The 21916-nt window shown below is 35.9% G+C and overlaps 1 protein-coding gene across 3 annotated transcripts; it reads right to left on the bottom strand.

Annotated features, from left to right (window-relative positions):
* Positions 1 to 83: 83 nt before the first annotated feature.
* Positions 84 to 21586, bottom strand: L (zinc finger protein Lobe). Of its 3 annotated transcripts, XM_088047821.1 has the most exons (7): positions 21206 to 21586; positions 15002 to 15043; positions 5092 to 5288; positions 3809 to 3951; positions 3200 to 3428; positions 1983 to 3149; positions 84 to 1934 (listed from the first exon to the last, which is right to left on the bottom strand). In XM_088047821.1, exons 1-7 carry the CDS (start codon positions 21288 to 21290, stop codon positions 549 to 551), a joined length of 3249 nt encoding a protein of 1082 aa, XP_087903947.1. In that variant the 5' UTR covers positions 21291 to 21586; the 3' UTR covers positions 84 to 548. The 3 variants fall into 3 exon arrangements, with proteins under 3 accessions (XP_087903947.1, XP_087903948.1, XP_087903949.1); XM_088047822.1 differs by lacking the exons at positions 15002 to 15043; positions 21206 to 21586 and adding an exon at positions 5965 to 6117; XM_088047823.1 differs by lacking the exons at positions 15002 to 15043; positions 21206 to 21586 and adding an exon at positions 5965 to 6117 and having other exon boundaries at positions 5092 to 5285.
* Positions 21587 to 21916: the final 330 nt, after the last annotated feature.

Raw genomic sequence — 21916 nt, 5'->3', positions numbered from 1 at the left:
TGAATTCTTTATACGAAGAACTGATTTCCTATACATCTTTCATTTTTAACACTGTAACTATTAATAAACAAGTAGTGTTGCAATCTATCAATAAAAAATCAACAAAATCATTGAATGGACGGTGCTGTTGAGTTTGTTTTTGAATCGGTTTCGCGCTTTCTCGGCCAAAAGTGTGAACTTTGGTATGATGAATGCGCATCTTTTGTCAGTTAAAGAAATCGGAATTTTGCGAAAACTTTGTACTTTTATGGTAACGCGTGTACAGTTTCATGCGTTTACGTAAGAAAATTAGGAAATACAAGAAAAAAACACCCCTGACTGGTGTTTCTGAAATCAATACTATACTTATCTAATCTGTGGACCCATTTGAACGTGTATTTTTTAATTATATAACTGCGTGCAAACTGGATATAATTACCATTCACCTTACTACAACTAAAAAATTATCACAATTCCATCCTACGATCTAAACCCATATAATAAATTAAATACGTATAAAAGTCTTATTATAATTGTTCTAACAATAAGAATCTTATCTACATGACATTTTATTGCTCATCTTTTTCAATAACGACCTCTGACGTGATTTCTGTTACCTCTTGCTTTATATTATTGTCTACATCATTCGTAGTGTCAAAGTTTTCGCGTTTTGGACTTATTTTGAAAGGGCATTGGTTTAGATGTTCTAAGAAAAACGTGTTGTCCAAATAAGAATTCGAACAGTATTTACAAATTTTATATCGCGGACTTGCTTTATTTTCGTATATCATTTCCACGCCGTTTGGTACTGAATATGGAGACTTTTGAGAATTCGTTGGCGTGTGAAGAATGTGAACAAATCTATGATTGTCCAATTCTGCCCTAAAGAAAAATTTCATTTGGCATTGTGAACATTCATAAGGTCTACTGTCTAAACCATGACCTATAATATGGTTCTGTAGACCACTTGCTGCTGTAAAAACTGAAGAACATACATAACAGCTATATTGATTCATTCCATAGAAATTATGTTCTATTAAATGCGTCTGTAGCTTTAGCGGAGACGAAAAAACTTGCTTACACAGTCTACATTCTAAATTTGTTCCTTCATTCAACATGTGCATCGTTGCGTGGCTTTGAACGTCATTTTCACTATCAAAAGTTTGTGGACACTGAATACAAGCAAATTGTTTTCCGGGAGACAATTTTTTTACATCGGAATTATTAGTTCCGTTATTTTTGGTGCTACAGTCTTTACACAAAAATATGCTAATGTTGTCCGATGAGTTTTCGAAATTATTCACGACCTGACCACTCTGACTGTCGAAGACTTTGTTACACACCCCACACAAGCACTCTTTCTGTGTTAAATGTTTCAGATGAAATTTTGCATGTAGTTTAATTTCCACATCAGTTTGTAAAGTTTGACAGCAAATTATACAATTCGCCGGTAGAGAAATCTGCGAATTTGGTTTCGTCGGATTGTTAGTATGTTGCAGTTGATGATTATAAAACGATTGTTCGTCACTCAAAGTTGTTTTACATTGTACGCAACTGTTTCCTTCAACAATCTTGCAGTGAGTTAGTTTGTGGTCTGCTAAGGTGAGAGTTGAAGAATAAATTTCATCGCAGATATTACATTTATGTTTCCCTTTACCACAAGTCACTTGATGGGTTTTCATGTGGTTTTCCAAATCACTTCTTGATTTACAATACTCGTTACAATAAGCACACTGGAGACTCACAGGTCCGATTTTGTTCTTACTATGATGGACTTTCTTGTGACTTATCAAGTCAGCTTCCGATGCTATGTCGTTGCGATTACATATATCACAAGTGTATGCAGTTTCCATGGTCGTATCCACATGGTCCGGAGTCACAATTTTCGGAAACATGAAATTGGGAGATCTGGACGGAGTGTGGCCCATTGTCGAATCCAAAATGAGTTTCTCACCCTGTAACAACACCATTATATATAAATCACAACAATTCTGCAATCTTACTTCTTTGGCTTCGTTGTGCTCCTTCAGGATGTGAATATACTGCGAGTATTGATCCTTGAACGTCTTGTGGCAAAACGTGCATTGAAACACCAGATTGTACTCTCTGAACCTCGCATCGAGATCTGTTTGGTACTGACTCCTCAGCAGCGACTGATTACTGCCGACACAAGGCGTGAATTGCTGGTAATGCTTCATCGAAATATGAAGTTCCGCGGATAATCTGTCGTGGAAAACTTGATTCGTACATAGATAACACTTAAAATGCTTGCACTCATCGTTGTGTTTATTTGTTAAATGGAGCTGCATCGATATTTTCGTATCAAAGATGTCGTTACAAATCAAACATTTGAAAACCGAAACCACGTGAACTTCCAAGAGATGTTTTTGCAGTTCTTCTAGTCTTTCAAAGGATTTTTTGCAAGTATAACAGCAGCGACCAGGAACTTGAGCGATCGCGTGGCTGAAGATGTGATTAGTGAACGAAATGGGATCGCGACCAGGCTCTCCACAAACTGGACAAAATCCCAACAGCGAATTATTTGAAGATATCACATGCGATTCCATGTGATGAAGAAAACTCTTAAAATTTGGTAACTGGGCGTAGCAACACGAACAAATACACGGTTTGTCGTTGGAGTCGTACGGACTTACAGTAGGCGAATGTTGGTGGTCCGGTTTCTTTTTTTTGATCATTTTTTCTAAGTTGTCTTCATTCTTCTTTTTCCGACTTAAATCAGTCGGTTGTATTTGGAAAGGAGAGTAACTTTTATCAATTCCAATCAAATTACTATAATCTTTCATTGGGTTTGGTGATAAAGTTGGTCGCCAATGAACGTTGTTTATGTGGTTCTTCAAGTTTTGTAACGAATCTAACTGCATGGTACATTTATCACAGGCGTAGGTCGGTGTTCCGTTTTGGCAAACTTCTTGTTTAGGAGAGGTTTGAGTTACAGGAGATGGAAGTGAAATTGAGGTTGAAACACCGTTTGGGACGTCGCGATGAGCAATGTTTGTATGTTGGTACATCAAGTCTAAACTGGGAAATTCTTTAGAACAGTACATACAAACTATCTTCAAATCTTCAACTTGGTTTTGATACTCTGACAAAGGTTCGGGAGTTTGGCTTAAGGACGAATCAGTGTCGCTATGAATCAAGGCCATATGATTCTAGAAAAGGTTTCACTAATCATTGATTCGAATTTCGTTAGATTTTTTACCTGCAAGAGATCCGCTTTTCCGAAAGTTTCTGTGCAGTGATTGCACCGGAAAAGTCCGGGACTGGGTGTACTTCCTCCGCTGGTCCGGCTTCCGGATCTAGATTCTTGCTTCAAGTGACTTTGCTGATGGGAGGAGAGAGCGGCGGCGGTGTTATATCCCCTATTGCATGTACCACATTTATATGGTTTACGACTATCATGTGTTTTCATATGAATTTTCAGGTGATCACTGAAAAGTTAATAGCAATTTCAAGCACAGAATTAAATTAAGTACTGTAGGCCATAAAATTGTTTTTATATGCAATTAGTCATTGATAATTAATAATTAAAATGAGTCGGGTACTGCTTTTGCACACATTAAGTTGTTATTGGAATAATTAACATATTTTCAGACGTAACTTATATGGAAGTTTACTTTTCACACGGTAAAATCTATCAGGCTCGATGCATGCGACAAGAATTCATTAATCAACGAACTCAATGACTTTCCTTAACAGTACATAGTCTCAATATCCAACTAGTTTTGTCACATCCGTATTTAGCAAAATATTTTTCTTTCATTAAGTTGCCTTTTTATAACTTAAAAGGATTAAAGCTTTCCATTTATACCTTCGTGAAAAAGCCGAATCGCACTGTTGACACTTGTATTTTTTATCTCCTGTGTGGAGCTTCGTATGACGATCTCTTGACCGTTTGTGTTTGAAAAGTCTAGGACAATATGCGCATGTGAATTGCAGATGATCCGTGTGACTCTATAACAAACAAAAAATAATTAACGTTTGTTCCAACATAACAATCCAAGGTGTTACACAGGACCGGTAGTCATAATATAACTCGTCCAATTCAATAAACAACGTTGTATCTGCCGTATGCCAAAACCAGTCAATGTAACCATTTGTATGATGGGTTACACCACGACCTTTGACTCTACAAATGGTTATGGTAGATGTCGCGTGGCCATAATAATATAACAGGACTCCACCAACCGGATTTGTAATATGTTTATACCCATTTTTTAACCGCATTATTTTCAAAAGTCTGTTTCACACGTTACTTCTTGCGCGGTGATTTACACATGATGTTTGCTTTTATGGAACACAATTATTTTGTCACCAAAGCTCTTGCAACCCAAAACCGTAATAAAAGAATCATAAACCTTGTATAAATCATCGCGGTGAATGCAGTAACGATACAAATGCCATAAATTATTTTAATGGTGCAACGAAAATTATGTCATTCTCAATTTTGAATTATTATTTCTGTCGCGTAATGCAATAGAAAAAAAAATCACCTCAGTGATAAAATCAGCGACTAAAGTCAAATTGTCAAATAATTTGTTTGAAGTCTGTCCGCAACCAACTATACACAATCCACTAATAAAAACGATAATTAAAAAAGTCATGAGTGAAATTTTAGTCAGAGCAGAATAAAGCACGACCACAGTTCCAAGTTGTTTTTTGCAACCAAAACACAGTTTATGAAACTGCAAACTGATTCCGTATAATCGGAAAACACTTTTTATTGCATTTTACATATATGACAGTTATTATTTTCCGCTCGTTTAGAAATGGAAATGAGGTAAAAATTCGTCGAAGCCACAACCTAATATTGAAATTCAACTTTTTGCACAGCCCGTGCTTATTATTCAACAAAAATGAAAGAGTTTTCGTTTTTATTTAATTTATATTTCAGAACGCGAACGCATTTATTCTGAAAACCCGGTGCGGCCCTTTTGACTGTAGATCATATCAACAATTTAACCCTGATAAAATGTTTTCGTCGCCTTAAAACTTTGTCGGTGAGATCAAAGCGAAACTAGACGCGGTGTTTATCATGTCAGATTGTTACAAGAACTAAACCGAAATATTAATTTTAGAACGTCCGATTTTTACCTGTTCATGTTCTCTTAGTTGTTTCTCTTTTGAATACTTTTCTCCGCAAACGGTGCATTTATAGGGCCCTGGTTTCGTATCTTGATCTTCTTCATGTGCTATTTCTTTGGGTCCTTGGACGAGATCTTCAAATCCTTGAACGGTTTCGCCACATCCAGATCCGGACGCGGAACTGGCGGCATTTTCATCGTCAGCTACTAGTAAGAAAAGAAATTTAATAGCGTTGCAAAACCGAAAATAAGAAATGCGTTGGTGCAGACATGCACGGAATTAGGAAATTATTAAATTGAGGAAATGTTCAAAAAATGGGAGAATCCGACACCCACAACTGCCAAACCGTGGGAAATCTCTCAATTAGATTTTGCTAGATGGACAGTTTTTAACATTGTTCTAGTTGTTATTTCGACGTGCAAATAAATAGTGATTAAATGTCTGCATAAGCAGAGAGAAAATCCTCATGACAAATAACTGATATTTCCTATTAGGATGGCGCCACATATAAGTAATGTAGATAAATGACTTCACATTTCCTTAAGGTTGTTATTTCTGAAAGGGCAGCTTGAATCTCTCCATTTCCATGTGGATAATAGAGTAAAATATCACTTGATAATACGTGTTACATTCTTAAATTGAGATGGATTGTTATTTCCGCCCCTGATATAGAGCCAATACATCCATAGATTCACGTCAATTTTCGAAATTTCTAAAGGGGCGAAAATTCGTACATGCATTGATGCAAAGATAAATTAACGGATTTTCTAAGAATCTGTCAAAAGTTTGGAGCGGTTGCCGGTAATAATAAAATACGCGCCGAAAATTCAGTGCTTAACTATTATTGTACTGAATTTTAGTTTGCGTTTTTTTTTGTTTTACCTGGAACTTTAAATTCTCCGTTTTCTTTGGTGGATTGGATTTTTTCAATCAATAATTCTAGCCGACTACTATTTCCTTTAAATAGCATTTTCATGTTGTAAAGTTCGTGGTACACGTATCATTCAAATCACTTCACTTTTCAAACTTCACCGGAATTGATGAAAACATCTCACTACAGGTGTTATCTGAATAATGTTTACACGTGTATAGTCCCGTGTCTACTGGTTTGTTTCTGATCTCCCTTCCACTTTGACAACCAAAACTTTGGTTTGTTCTACCAAATATCCTTTATAGTTTGTCGGGGGAAAGGATGGGCTTAAGGATTGAGATGACCACTGAAAGGCGGTCTTTCGTTAATATTACCATTAAACGGAGGATAATAGCCCCTTCACTACCTTATCGACCAATCACTTCCATTTATTCGATTCGAAGTAGGATAGGGAATTATTTGTGAGCTAAAAGACTTAATTAGGCGCTGAAACTATTATTTTTCATGTAATAACTGATAACTTCATTCATAACCCATAAGTTTCAATTTTTACAACCGTTCATCTTTTCCATATTTTTTTCTATCATATGGATATTTAGCAATTAGTGTTTCATCCCAGAAACAATCTCGATTGAGACCGCGCATCGATTCACATTCGGCGCAAAAAACGTTTGAATCGCTGGTGCAATTTTTAAGGCGCTAATTGCAATTTTGTGTTAAGTTAATTACGGAGCACCCAAGAATAGCAAATTGAATCGGCCGAGATCATAGAAACGAGTATTAAGACAGCATTGTTATCGGTAAGTTCTCGGAGTATCCGTATATAGAGCGTGGGAAGAAACAAGATTCCATGATCACATCTCGGGAAAAACTAGTGGAAGGAATCCGCCACCTAATGCAGGATTAGTGTCGGAAAACGTGCACTGCAAAATTAAACATGCCTCACTTATTAATACGAAATACATAAGCATCAGATTTGGGCGAATTTTGTATTTTCCCATCGGGACTTCTTTCGTACGCAAAGCGAAGAATAGCAGTATTGTTGAAAAGCGTGCACATTTTTAAATTAGTGTTAAAGATAAAACCGCAGCTCTACTCTTTGTGGTCAATTTGTCGTTTCGACCTGCTAAAAATCTATACAAATCATTCAAGACAACGGTTTCAGGTCGTACCCCACTCGTGAAATAATTGATGGCACTTATATCTAAAATGTCGCCCGATTTAATGACGCGGAAAAATCACTTGACAATTTTCTGGTGTGGGCACTAAGCTACTAATATTTTGACGGATGGGTGAATATCAGCCGTCGTGGCAGGTGGGCGTTATGCTTGGGAAATTAGTAAATGGGTGATTTTGATTTCAAACCAGAACCACAAATGAATAAACAGACCTACACCTTGCGGGCTTTTCACCTGCTTTGATTATCGAACCCATTTTTATTGGTTTCTTTTAAGATTCATTGTCATCTTCGTGTTCGGAAGCAATTGATTGAAAATCACGCTCAATAACAAAGTTTACTTTTCGGAATTAAACTTGGAGTATAAAGAGACATTTGAGCAGATGTACAATTGTATGATTACGTCAAAGCACTGTAGGATTGACCTGTGGGGGGTAAATAGGATACCGACGTCCCAGGGGGACCCCATACAATTAAGCGCAAACTATGTGGGTGTAGAAGACAGAAAAATGTTCACTTTTGGGTGGCCAACTTTATAAAAAGTGCAGAACTAAATAATAACTGTCGCGAAGCTGCTGAGCAATCGTACAAATTTTAATCGCAAAAGAAAGAAAAAACGAGCTCCCAACTTCTGTGTATAATTGAGAAGTTTAATTGTCTCAAAAACTCAATTTTATGGAATATCGTGGCGAAAAAATTAACTTATCTAGTGCCTACAATAAAAAATACCCCGAAATTCAATGTTTATTTAGTGGTTTAAATCTTATTATGTAAAATACAAAACCTGCAGGTCAACGGACCTCGATTCTTATTTTCCGTTTAAATACAACCGTTTTTTTTTCCAATTCGATTCACCTAGTTCAAATAAGATGTTTTTGAATTAACTAGTTGTTGACAGTCATGTTTAAGTTGAGAAATTGAGTTTTTATCAATTGATAGTACACGGAAGCAAATATATGCGCTTGCACAAATTAATCATACATTTTCAGCGCGCAAAAACGAGGCACGGAAACGCATTTAAAAATGAAAAATTATGTTAAACTGCGGTTGGTGATCCATTTCTCATAATAAATTAACGTGAAGAAAAACACTTCCAATAGGTGTAACGGTAGCTCAAAGCAATACATAATAATAACATACGACTTAGTAATGCACTTGTCAATAAGAAATGTAACTTATTTCAAACCGTTAACTGTTGATAATTATTTTTGATAAACTCGAAATTGATGATTTCCTAACATAAATAGAACAATTATTCATATTAATGTGTGAATTTAATGTTATCTCTATGGAAAATCTGCAAGATGGCGCTATGTACCCTAACAAATTTTCCACACTTTCTTGCTTCATCGATTTTCCGGTTGAAACCTGTTGCTTCGCGAAAAATTCTTCGAAATTGTACCATTCGAATTTTGTCTGTAAACTGATTTCAGATGATGTGGGCAATTTTAATTGAGACTTAAAATAGAAAAGAGTAATTGGAGATTTTGACATTTTCTTCTTGTTTAATATTACGTGAGTGACGTTATGAATGGTCCGGAAAGAAATGTGATATTTTAAATGAATGGGGTGCTGTTCGACGATATTAATTGTAGTATCCCATGAAAGAATACCAAAATAAAACTCCCACAAACATTCTTCTGCATTGAAGGTGTATGATTTAAAGTTGGTGAATTATCCACGCATTAAAAAACTCAATCGTGGGTTGAATAGTGTGTTTCAAATAGAGCCGTCTTGTATACGAGTCTAAATGGACGTTTTTCATTTTATATGAAATTTAATAATCAAATAACTTGAACAAAAAATAATTGAAATCGATAAAAACAGGGCTTGACAAATGCAATTACATCGATTGGAATCGATTATCTGAAATCACGATCAAACTTTTTACTGGAAAATAAATATTCTACCCATTATTAACGCATCACTTGCTACAAATAAAATAAAATAGCGCAAATATTTGAACTATAGAATTTTATTTAAATAATGAATCAATAGAGAGGAATCGCATAAACTTTTGGACTTGATATTGAATAGACATAAGCCATAAAGATATAGGTTGCAAGTTTAACAAGTTATCTCAATCTGGAGGAATAATTAGCAAAGAAAGATTAGATTACACACAAGCGAGCTTTATTTCATGCCTGGAGCACTCATTCGTACTTCTGCAAAGTATAAAATATTATCAAGCATTTGTCTTTTGAGATGACTATCTTAAAACAAGCAGAGCTCCTCAAACAGGTAAAATTTCAGTATACTTTCTCTGTTTGATTTGAAATTTATACACATACTAGTTCTAAATTTTCACTGAAAGGCAGTATTCGATAAAAAGTGCAGCAAATGAACTATGCACATATTATATAAAAGAATAAGGATTGAACCTCCAACGGGCGAAGAACGTAAGTGGCAACAGACGCTGTACGAGTCGAGGGTGTCAGGAGCGAGCCTCCTTGGGGATTCCCCAAGCAATCTCGGTCGTTTCCTCCCCAAGCGGCAAGACTCAATTAAACTTTAAGATGATATGCAAGCTCCCCACCACCCTTCCCTATTCTTGTGCCTTCACTATGTTCTCGCCGCTCGAAAGACTACCGGTCCATCAGCCAGCCCGACCCGGAATTCCGGAATTTAAACCGGATAACACTAATACACCATATCATCCTCCAGACTAACTTCACAGCCTGTTCGCCGCCACGATCCATTTAGACCGGACCTTGATGGCCGCTTTATGATACCGTAAAGTCATATTTAAAACTGTAATGAGAAATTTCTCATCAATCTTCTGCTGCCGAATTACCTTTTATGAATTTTTGGCAAAGTTGGAGGATCTAATGCGTAGACAGAAATGACAGAGATAAAGAAACGAAGGGTCAGGGTGAGTCTCGGAGCGAAGCTCAGTGTTCGTACCGCAAGTGAGTCGCATGGGGCGTCGCAGTACAGTAACTTTTAATTCCCTATTTACCAGTCTCCTACGGACGGTATAAGCTTTTTTCAGGAATCTGGCATGTTTTTGATTGCTCGGGTCGGACTGGCGGGCCCACTGCGACTATAACGGCTCCGAATGACCCTCCAAACACCCATAATACCGCTGCTAATGTTTTCTACCTTCAGAATTAACCTGAGGAATACGGATGTTAGTAATTAGAGCTCGAATGCAGTCTTTTCTTTTCCCAACTCAAACCGCATTCAAATTGTTCGATTGTTCAACTACCTCTGTTGGGGTTCCACCGAATTTGTCTTTTGTGAATTGAGATTTAAGAGATCAAACTCTTTCCGTTCTCCAAATTCTGTAGCGAATTTCACTAATTCTTGCTTCTTATTTCATTTGTGATATCGATTAGGCTTAAAACTTCCAGAACGCAGTCATGATTATCATTAACTAAATTTCTAGCTAGTTGCTAGTAGCATGCAAGTTGAAGAGTATTAAATCTGACCTTAGTTAGAAATGTTTGAGTTAGTTATGGATCAACAAAATTAATCCTTTATCTTTGGTGCTGTGGAATAATAATGCATTTCTATGAAATTTCATCGTAAAGCCGATTTTCGATTACGACGAAGTTTTAAAAACATATAATTCGGGGTTTATGAAAGCAGCCATGTCTGTGGGCCCAGATCGGTGCTAGTCGAGGCCTTCGGGAGCAATCGGCCCGCTGTTGTATTACTGTCTAATTCAATGCATTACTGGTGCCTTGTAACTGGTCCCTAGGGCCCTATTGCTCCGTTTGGGCGTTGTGCAATTGTCCGACGCTATCGACGCCATAGTAGGCGCCATCAACCATCTGAAGACGCCAACACAACAATCTACACTTGGAAAAACTTCCTTACATCAAAATAACGTCATCATACAACTAGAAGTTGGCTTTTATATACACTTGTTCTACTGGAAATTTGTTTTATTTAAAATTAGAAGAGTGTAAGGTTTCTATTTGGATGTGCTGGTTTTAATAAAAACGTGATGTCCCACTTGAGGTGGTATAGTCATAAGTACATATTCGCTATGTGAGAAACAAAACTTTAGTGCTGTTTTGTGGCAATATCGGCTTCTAAGGGACCATTCAAGCATTGTTTCCTAACAATAACATTCCTCCTTACAAACCACGAGAGCGAACCAACGCTACGAACGACCGAACAACCCTACTAGGAGGACTCCGGAGAAAAACTATTTAAATGTCAACACCAAATTGATAATTCAATTACAGCCTTCCGCCTTCCTATAAACGCAAACAAACAATTTTTCGTCACTAGGAATTCATTTTTATTTTCTTAAATTATACAAAAGTGCTGCTTTTTATTTTAGGTTTAGATATATCAGTAAATTAAAATTAAATGAACCACTCGTGCAAAAACTCCAATAAATGAATTATACATAGTTGGTTAACCATTGCAGAGTCTATTGCATGTTTAGAGTGACTGCATCAGATTTAATGTCGACGTCAATAATTTCTTGACTTTGATGGATGACTCCAACCCTCTTTTTGTTGTATTACAACTAATTGACTTTTTCTCGCACGCTGGTTTTACTTTATTTCAATTTTGATCTCAACTTGGCACGATTAGTGTTGTATTTTTTAATTCAGAAATTCTCCAGATCTAACAACTTCAGAATCTATAAACCTTCTTCGAAGGAACCCTAAATTCCGTTCTTATAATCTATTTATGGCAATATCTCATTTACAGTAGAACTTCGATTATCCGGGTGCGGATTATCCGTGCAAAACAAAAAACATACAAATCGAAGATGAACTACTTCGTATTTTTGCTTCCAATGTCAGAAAACTTTAAATTTGGAATTTCACGAGTAACAGTTAATGTAGTTTAATGTGATTTAAGCCAGTGCAGAGAGCAAAAATATGAGTTAAAATTTTTGTCTTCAAATAGTAGTATTCGAAAATTCATAATTAAGAAAACTGTAAATTCAAGTGGCTGAGAAAATTTTGGGACCAAAAAAAAACTTAAATGAAAGTGGCAGATTTTTTTTACTACGAAATAGTTACTGATGATGTAATATGTCTAATAAGAATTGATTGTTTCAATTTCTTTCAATATTAAAAATTGTTATTGGTTAGACGTTGATCAATTTTGTTAAAGTTTTTGTATATTTTAATTTCAAAAACGTTCCAAATATTTCTGTTGCCTTAAAACGTATGTTTATTGAACAACTCGATTATCCGTGTTTTTCGATTATCCGTGCAGGCTTTGATTTCGAGAAGCGCGGATAATCGAGGTTGTACTGTACTTAAAATTACTTAAAATTTGGAATTTCACGAGTAACTATTGGTGTAATTTAGTGACATTTAAGTGCAGAGAGAAAAAACAAAATTGACGGTTTAAATTTGTGTTTTTCATGAATGGTGGTCGCAGAGATTAACAAAAATGCTTGAAATAATTTTTTTGCAATGAAAAGAATTATAAGAAAACTGAAAAATCAATGGGAAAAAATAATTTGCGACAAAAACGAAATTAATGAAAGTAACATTTTTTTTACTACAAAATTATTAATTTAAATTTCTTTCAATATTTAGAATTCTTATTGTAAAGATTTCATGAATTTTAATTAAGTTTTTATTAATTTTTAATTAAAAAAATGTTCCAAATAACCGCTGGCTTTAAACGTATTTTTTCATAAGCATTCGATTCTCCGGGCAGGCTCCGGTTTCGAGAAGCACGGATAATCGAAGTTCTACTGTATATATCACAACTAATGCAATTTGCCTTTACTTGACGCAGAATTGTACGCAGACAAAGAACAACCGAATTAGAGACTTAAAATTTCAAATAGCGAAAAAAATATTTATTGAAATTCTGGCATTTGAATTTTGATATTTCCGAATGTAAAATGTAAAAACTTAAAATTATCGGATGCTGTGAAATGACAAGAAAGCTTGCTCTTGAACCTGGAGTTTTAAAAGAATTAAAAACTAGTGCGGATTATGCAGAGAAGCGCACCCATTGTGAACACATAGTGTGATCTGTGTTCGATTTATTTTGTGTTTGCCACCAACAGAGAAGTTGTGCCAGAGATCCATCGCAGGGGGTTCCAGCACCCTTCTGTGTTGGTTTCTGTCTTATACATCGGTCAGCGGGAGGTACATCATACGTTATAAAGCAATACAACAGACCACATTGACTTATTAAATTGTAAAATAGCCTGCCACTTGTGAAAACCGTTTTCGCAAGCTTTTTTTTTAGAAATTTGAAATCGACACACAATCACGCAGCAAATGATGGTCGTATTCGTGAATAAAAGCTTGAACGTGATCGGTTTCTGCACCTGGGAATGACAATGTGTTAATTTTAATATCGGAGCTTTTTCTTGATAACTTTTGTTATGGTGGATAAAAGTTTGGAGGTGTACATACAATTCTTTTTTGCTCATGTTTTTTGCCTCTGCTTTATAAATAATTTTTCATCTCGACGAAGGATAATCTCCGTATTTTTACTCGAGTGATTTGTAGAACTGTACACGTGTTGATTTTATGATCTTGCGTGTGCTTGCACAGATATAACCTTTTTAAATATTAACAAAACAAGGTGGGGAAGTCGTTAAACTTTTCCTGGGAGAAAATGAGATAGCATGACAAAATCACAAAAGCACTTTTAGTCTTTGAAATTTGCATTTTATACATATTGATTCTTGACGTTCTGTGGAGGTGGTGCTTAATCCACGAGTTAATTAAATTCAGTTAAATACATGTGCACATGCGTAACTTGGACAAAATACAGGTACAAGATGTTTGAATAAAATTAATTTTAGACATAAACCAACTTAAATATGCAGAGACTTTCTGTTAAATCGATTTTGGTGCTCGTATTTTAGTTTGAAATGTTGTGTGTCACTAAGTTTCAATTAAATCAGGCAAAAGCTAGAGAGAATGGCGTACACTGGACATAACAACATTTTACACTTAACATGTCCGCGAATTTTCAAACTCTGCACTCGTCACATGGTCCTCTGCTCATAATTAACTCTACTAATGCAGTTTTGTGTACATGTTCCCTCGATATCCCCTCATTCCGCTTTCATTTGTATTTTATACTGCTGATTTAGAATGACATTACTTCAACTACTTTGATATACGCCACGACCACCAGCTTTAAAACTTCGGCTTTTAAATTTAAGCTCAAAGTTTTAACTCTCCGACAAAGACAACATAAACACAATTGTTAAAAAATACTAAAACATTTTTTTTAGTTCACATCGACAATAAAAATAAAACGACGTAAAGATCAAATTTGTGATTAAAATTGAAAGTTTATTTCCGTCCGGTTTAAGCCATTATTTATTCATTATGCAATAAGGGTTTGTGCGAGCCACTCTAATGGTTCTAAAAGAAGCGCACAACCCAGAAGATATTTGTTATGTACCTTTACGTCACCCTCGTGTCTTCTACCCTTATTAGGAAAATGTAACAGATCTAATAGAAAGAATATTAGTATTGGAAAATTTAACTACGAAAGTATATTAGATGTTTACTAATTATTAAGTCGTATAATAATTAACAAGCCAAATACATTTATTTATAATGATTAGAAATTGAATAATGTTAAAGCAGGTAATACCAGTCAGATAATCGATGCTGTTAACGGAGCGCCAAGTCTCCCTCGAGCTTATACAACATTTAAACGCATATCTTTTTCAAGTTTGGACATTGGGATAAAGGGATTGTCACATCTAGTCTGCATTTTCGTATCCATTATTAAATAGAAAGGTCATTTAAAATTTTAATTGTCTTTAATAATTACTATTTTTAAAGGTAACGAATCTCAGTTTACATTTTACGTCAATTTAAAAAAAAAATAAGAAAATTTTGAGGCGTCCAGACACATGCATTTTTCCAACAAGTAAAAAATTATTAAATATTAAAGAGACTTACGCCTTAAATGCGATGCTCCTAGCTCTTCTTCTTCCTGAGGGTCTGAAATAGAAGATAAATAAAAATAATGCTTTTATATTTGTTATAACGTATAAAATATTGTAGAAAACTATTTAAATATAAATAAAACATTCTGATATCTCCGTCGATGTGAACAGAGGTGTATTTTGGGTTGCATATGCAAATTTACTTTCAAGGGGTGATGAAAATGGTACACAAAGTATTGTAACAGTAATATAAATATTAGAATCTAGGAATGTTTAATGGCGTGTTTTTTTGAAATGATCATTGTATAATAAATTGGTATCGATTATCGAATGAGGTTCATATCCGGAGATCCTCTAAATGCAACAAACTGCCAATTCTCAGCAATAATGAAACCGAACTGCGGTTTTCCGATGGCTAACCATGCTTTATTCGGTTCGTTATTATAGTTTTGATAATTCATACATTTGGTATTCATTCAAGTTTAATGTTAATTAATAATAAGCTCGGTAGAGACAATAAATTTATAATGGTGGAATATAAACAAATTCTTTCACCATAAGGAAGCCACTAGTGGAAATTGGGTTTGAATCGAGAATTTTTTATTGGTCTGTTGGTCGTATTCAAAGTGAATGTTGTGAATTTTATATTGTGTTGTAATGAAACGGTGAGGTAGCGCGCTAATATTTATAAATTCCTACACAGCGTGGTGTAATATGTAACATTTTACGAAGGAAGAAGAATAAGTTATGACATAGAATGTCCCTTGAGATATCCAAAGCCCGAGCAAGAATTCCCTCGAGTACACTATGCGCAAGGCGGCAGAAAATTAATGCATTCTCCTGGGAAATCGAACCTCTCTGTCCCGCGTGGTTTTGCCTGTTGGCAGCTGTACATCTTTGCTATTTGATCAACTTTTCGTTATCTCTTTACTTTAACACGTTTGAGAATACCGCATTTAAACAGGACTCGATTTTACGTCAAATCGATATCGTATTGACCCTTTGATAGTTACAGTTAACAATTCCCAAATGATCTAATTAGACCTCCAGCATGTCACACCTCTGCACCTTTCTTTTCATGATACAAGTACACTCAAACATGCAATTCGATGAAAGAGTTTTTACGTCGCCTCTAGTCCTGTGAAAATTTTGTTTTTCGACGGATTGACCTGGAAACATTATCATCTACAAATATATTTCGTGTTAGTGCGCATATCTAAGCAATTCCCGCGGGACTCGCTCAGAATACCTTTGTGGCCCTAGCCCCGTACAGCATATGTTCACATGTATCCACGCCAGCGCCAAAAACTCTGATTAGTTAGGTTCCCAGGGGTAATCCCCGACCGAGTGGTGCTATCCCATTCCACGGGTTGCGACCTACTGCGATATACAGACCGAAAGAACCGTATCAAAAAATTCCATTTTGGAAACCAAACTAGTAGTTTTTCCCGGCAATGAAATTAGCATTAAGGAGTATTTTGTGTACGTAAAGACTTTCAAGACTTGAGGCGATATAAATTTTCAAGTCCGATCCTGTTCGCCAACTCTTCATGATTAGCTTGTACTACCGCATGAATAATATCCGAGATTAGGGCATCTCTCTTACTCCTGTTTCCCGAGCAATCATCATCTAAATATTCACCAGGATTTGAAGTGGAGGTACATTTTAAATCCCAACAGGATCAAAACTAAATTTTATACTTAAAACTTCAAAGTACCCAAAGGTTATCAAAATTATTTGACATTTATTATTCGTTTTATGGGAAACCGAACCGTTGTCTTATCAGTGATTTTTTCTACTTTTTTCGTAACTGTTACTTACTATTGATTGGTGTCGATGTTTTTTCTTTTATCGCGTTAAAGCTAGAGACGCTCCACATGCATATTTACGTTTTTACGTTTTTAAAGTACATTTGCGGCTGTGTATGTATATTACAAAGCGCAATCCATCAGGCACTCAAGTTCTGTCTCTAAATCGTAATTCCCCAAAGATCATCTTAATGTTAGCGAAGGGATAAAGAAGATATTATATGGGGATATTGACAGGAAAAATATAGCGAGTTTTTCTTAAAAACCGTCACCATAGAATGACATTAATTTAAATATATGTACGGTATTTACATAAATACGCCTTTCTGGTAACCGGAGAAGATGAAAAGAAAGAAATACAAGTGTGAACGTTGTTGATCGAAATTGAATCGCAACGGATTGTGGATTGAGACGAGGATAACATTTAAGGAATTACTTGAAAGGGGTCGAGTTTATAGAAAACTATAAATATAAGTGTGATAAATAATGAATAGGTAATTTGTGTTTGTGCATGCCGAAGTTGAAGTCTTGCCACCGCGAGGCAGGTAACTAAATAATACACAAGATAAAGCGAGCAGAAGCACCAGCAGACGAGACTTAGCTTAGCATGAAAATAAGTTAGGAAAGGGATTGGAAGATTGCGCTGTGAGGTCCACAGGGACCTACATAAGAAATGAGATAAAGTAACCGACGAAGAACGGTGGCAAAATTGTCATATTTCCATCTCCGTCTAATTAGCATTCTTGGAGTAGTCATTTCGCAAGATCCAAGAGTTGGTCCCGGTCCGCGCCCTTTGGGACTTAGACGCCTGTAACACTAACATGTCACCTCGGTCTTTACTACGCCAAATACGATGCTTCGATGTCACTATCCCGGGATCCTGTCGGACGCCTTTCCAGCTATTTTTATATCTATTTAACGATATTGTTTAGCGATCCTTTAGAAACTTTTAGTCCAGGGACTTTCAATTCGGTTTTGTGCTTTTATGTCTCTGTAGGGACTAGGAAATGATCCCGAACACAAAAGCGAACATTTTTAACAAAATTTATACTAGATTGCTCTTAAATACTTATTCGTTATTTATAATCACTTATTTAGCTTTCTCTTTCAATAACTTTTGCCTAGACTTTTTACCATTATGCAAATATCGTCTATAAAAAACGTACGCGTCCAGAAAACACTGTTATCATAAAATTATTTTCTTTAAATTTGCACCTACGTACGCTTTTAAGTCGATAACACTAATTGTAACCCTGACGCTCACGGGACCGAGTTATTGTTTATTATAATCCCTTGTATAATTTCTATTCGATTTTAATCCATTAATATATGATTCAGTAAAATTCCCTTAATCCTCGTCTCTGGAAAATACACGTTATATACATCTTTCGAAGGGCCAGTTACTCTCAACGGACCTATAAAATGATAGTGGTATGTATTTAAATTCTCATAACTGCGGCTCTTATTACACCACCTAATGTGCTCTCCTATGCCAGATTCCTGGTAAATTATAGACAAGATTTTCTAAAATACCCAATGCAGTATGTGTAAATTAAATTAAAGAGAATAGCCGCTGATGTCACAAACATGTTTTAACTTGGAATCAAATCATTATTATATCCTTCATTTTAAAATTCTCAGGCTTTTAAAACTCTCTGGGGTTTTCGTATTAGAAGAGTGAATTTACTTACTTTTAACCACATATGTAAATGAAGTCGCATATCCAAACTTTTCAAAAACAAACATCCTCAGTTACCTTCGATTTTGGGTAAAGTGATAGTTTGATACTAGTTGGCAATTTACAAACAGAATCTGCAAACCAATAATAATCATGTAGCAGAAATGACAAAGTTGTAGCGGGTTTGGGGCGCATATCTGTTAGTGAATGTGATTAATGGGGAGGTCCTCTGGGATTACGCCCCATTCCCTCGCCATCCTAGCACGACAGACGTTCCTCTGGGGAATTTGCGAACCCACAGGGCACGCCATCGCCCACCTACCTACACGATATACAAACCTGTTCGTTTTATCTATCTGCGGGATTGCTTATAAAATATCTTTAAAAATATACACATCCACCTAAACAAGGATAAGATGCCATAAATAAAGGATAATTCAAAAAATTTTTAACAAAAACTCCACCCCACACCGTACGTCAATAATTCTAATTATCAAATGATCAAAAAGTGAAAATAAATGAATTATTGTTTTCAGATATGGAACTTTTGAGTTAATCGAAGGGAATGAAGAAGAGGTGTCAGAGATTTCCACTATGGTAAGATTGTATGTGACCTTCGAGTTTAATTACTTTTTATGGGCTTGGTATTTTTATGTATTTGTAACATGCGGGTGTTGCAATATACACTCGTCAATCTAATAATTAATCGACTGTCAACTCTCAGGAGACTTGACCAATGCAAATATTCGCATTCATTTCAACCACCCAACCCCCCTGTTCTATCTATTCTCCGGTCGATTGATTGGCCAACACTAAAATGTTGTTTCATTGTTGAACTAATTATTTGTGTTATGTTGGAAAGATCAATTGCCAGTTACAATTACAAAAATGAAAAATTTGAAACGTTTGTTTTTTTGGTACTGCGGCCTGAATCGGGTACTATGAATCAAATGAATGACAAATTCTGTTGTTTTGTCAGTTCTTTTCTATCATGCATCACACGCGTCAAATCGCTCGATATGAGACTATTTAAACTTGAAACATGTAATTTTTTTAGGAACGTCGTAGCGCGGAAGTAATGACAGCTTTTATTACTTGAAGATCTGTGAAGGAAGTGGCTGCAGCGTCAAGTTTTGAATTAAGCAAATGGTAAAGTTTTTGATGGCAGAGGAGTTTTGTTTGAATTGTTGTCCCAGGTGAGGTTTGGAATTTCGGCTTATGCCTCTGTGACCATCGTTGTTCTGCCTGCCGGACTTGCGCTTCTAAACCTCCACCGCTGGCTATTGCCGTGTTCGGTGGCCCCATTCCGCTCTTCCAACGTTCCGCTACCTCAGGGGTTTGCAGGCCCGGCGAGCGCGACTCCCAAGGGAACCATGGATGACCATCATTGCATACATATACGGACGATATTGGTCGATAGATAAGCCCTCTCGCAAGTAAAACTACAAATATTCACTCGTCTAGTGTTAGCGCGACGCTACACGGAAACTTCATTAGATTCTAGCTAATATTCATGTGGGCGTTAATTATTATTGTGCCACTTTATAGATTTGCATTGTCATAATTTAGTCTGCAAAGTTTTGGGACACAACATTACCATATGTGAAGAGTTGAAATTTTTACCAATCAACAGTGTAGTTGTATGTAGGTATTGGAATCTCTAAACAGGTGTTACGAAAACTGGAGAATACTGACATGGTATTTATTAATTAGTATAATGCACGATATGTCATTATCATTACCGACAAGGCTCTAGCTTTGCATGCCAAGGAAACTGTTTTTATTTATTCCGATTAACATCGAAGACAAAATATATGCAAGGGATTATTATGACGGACAAGTTAATTCGCGCTATTGTGGAGCAAAAAGGAGACGACTAACTCAAACTGAAAGCTCCCACTTCTGTCCCAAACTAGTCTTTTTATGTAACAAAATGTTCTTTAATTTTTTACAATAAATCATCTCTAATCGCAGTTCGATGGGAACAGGTTTATATATTAAAACTTTAATTAGCGAAATCTGTTTTGAGTGTAAAATATCTAACTGTAATAATAGTAGTTTATACGTGGCAGTTGAGTTTGCAGAGTTAGCTACCAGGCGAGCTATACGACTCCCAGGGGGAAATGTCATGGGAGCGCATATTTCCCTGTCTGTACGTTGCCGTTCCCTGGACCCCTCACGCCTCCTGGGGCTTTCTGCCTCTCTCACCACCCAAGGTTGGAGAACCGCAATATCGAAAGCCGTTTCATACCAGGAGCAGTTAAAAATAAAACAACACAATTTACATTCTTGGATCAAAGTATCATTTGTTCCATTGTGGTTATCATACAAACGATACCCACAATGTATGACATTTTAATAATTGGCGTTCTTCAGTGAAACATCGATTCAGTGAAACAAAACAATATGATGACATTTTTTGTGAAAATGTAATCAAAGCGCCGTTTTTTAATTCATTATTACGCGTTTCTTGGAATTAGCTTAAGAGTCCTCTCTACTGTTTCCAAACACGTTTTTTAGCCTGCCAGATTAGTAGAATACGAATTAGAACTACTATTTCAACGTTTGCTTTGATTGTCCGTTTTTTTGCTCACACGTGATTATCCATTCTTTTTGTTTTGATTAATCACGAGGCTATAAAAATGAAAATAGTGTCGTCAAGTGTTTGTGTACTAGACAGAGCACGTGTCTGTCACTAGTGTCCATAAAACATTTTGCAAATAAGTTTACCTAATTTGGCTGGATTGGCTTGCTTTCTTCTGGACATATCTAAGTATTTTTGATTATTCCAAAAATGTTGCACAAACCAACACATTTATTCACGTTTAATAAAAACAGCTTTTAAATTTCACTGTAAAATGCGGTGTTTATTATTGTCATGACTCCTTGTATAAATTAACACGCACTATGTGTGGACGACGGTAAGTTTAAACGTATTTCTTAAGAAATATCGTGAACGACATGTGTTGTGCTATGTAGCGTCGCGACGTTAATACAGGAACGGCGTTTAAACTGGACGTAGTCTACTTTGATCACAAAAGCGCGCGCATTTGCATCCCGTGGGAATAACGCCGCGATGTTTCTGTTAGTACCTACTATCCTAGTGAAAACTTAATTGAATGATCACACATGATAACAATAAGTCATCTTTGCCGATGCAAACTCAGTCATAAACCAAAGCTAATCACTTATCCCTAGTTGGAAAATTTAATCAAAAGCGGCGGGTCGACTTTTTTTGCATCTCAAAATATGTTCGCCAAATTAATTAATTTTATACGTATTAATAACATTAATAGAATCAATTATTGATTTGTACGATTAAATTAAATTATTAGATCTCGATTATTTCGTCTAAATGCAATAAAAATAAGTGCTCCTAATTAGTACGCTTATTTTTGTGTTTGTGGACGATAATGAGTACTATAATTTGATATTAGTCGG

This window comes from Gnatocerus cornutus, chromosome 10 (assembly GCF_029298725.1).
Source record: "Gnatocerus cornutus isolate USDA-ARS CGAHR chromosome 10, icGnaCorn1.1, whole genome shotgun sequence".
Taxonomy (NCBI): Eukaryota; Metazoa; Arthropoda; class Insecta; order Coleoptera; family Tenebrionidae; genus Gnatocerus; species Gnatocerus cornutus.
This window is presented reverse-complemented; position numbering and strand designations above follow the sequence as displayed.

What these genes read in the sequence shown, in the direction of transcription:
- L (XM_088047821.1), bottom strand. Translation starts at nt 21,290, where the DNA reads ATGTGTTGGTTTGTGCAACATTTTTGGAATAATCAAAAATACTTAGAT. An exon ending in AGCCAATCCAGCCAAATTAG is followed by an intron (nt 15,044 to 21,205) that starts GTAAACTTATTT and finishes CTTCTATTTCAG; the next exon opens with ACCCTCAGGAAGAAGAAGAG. An exon ending in AGCACAACGAAGCCAAAGAA is followed by an intron (nt 1,935 to 1,982) that starts GTAAGATTGCAG and finishes GTGTTGTTACAG; the next exon opens with GGTGAGAAACTCATTTTGGA.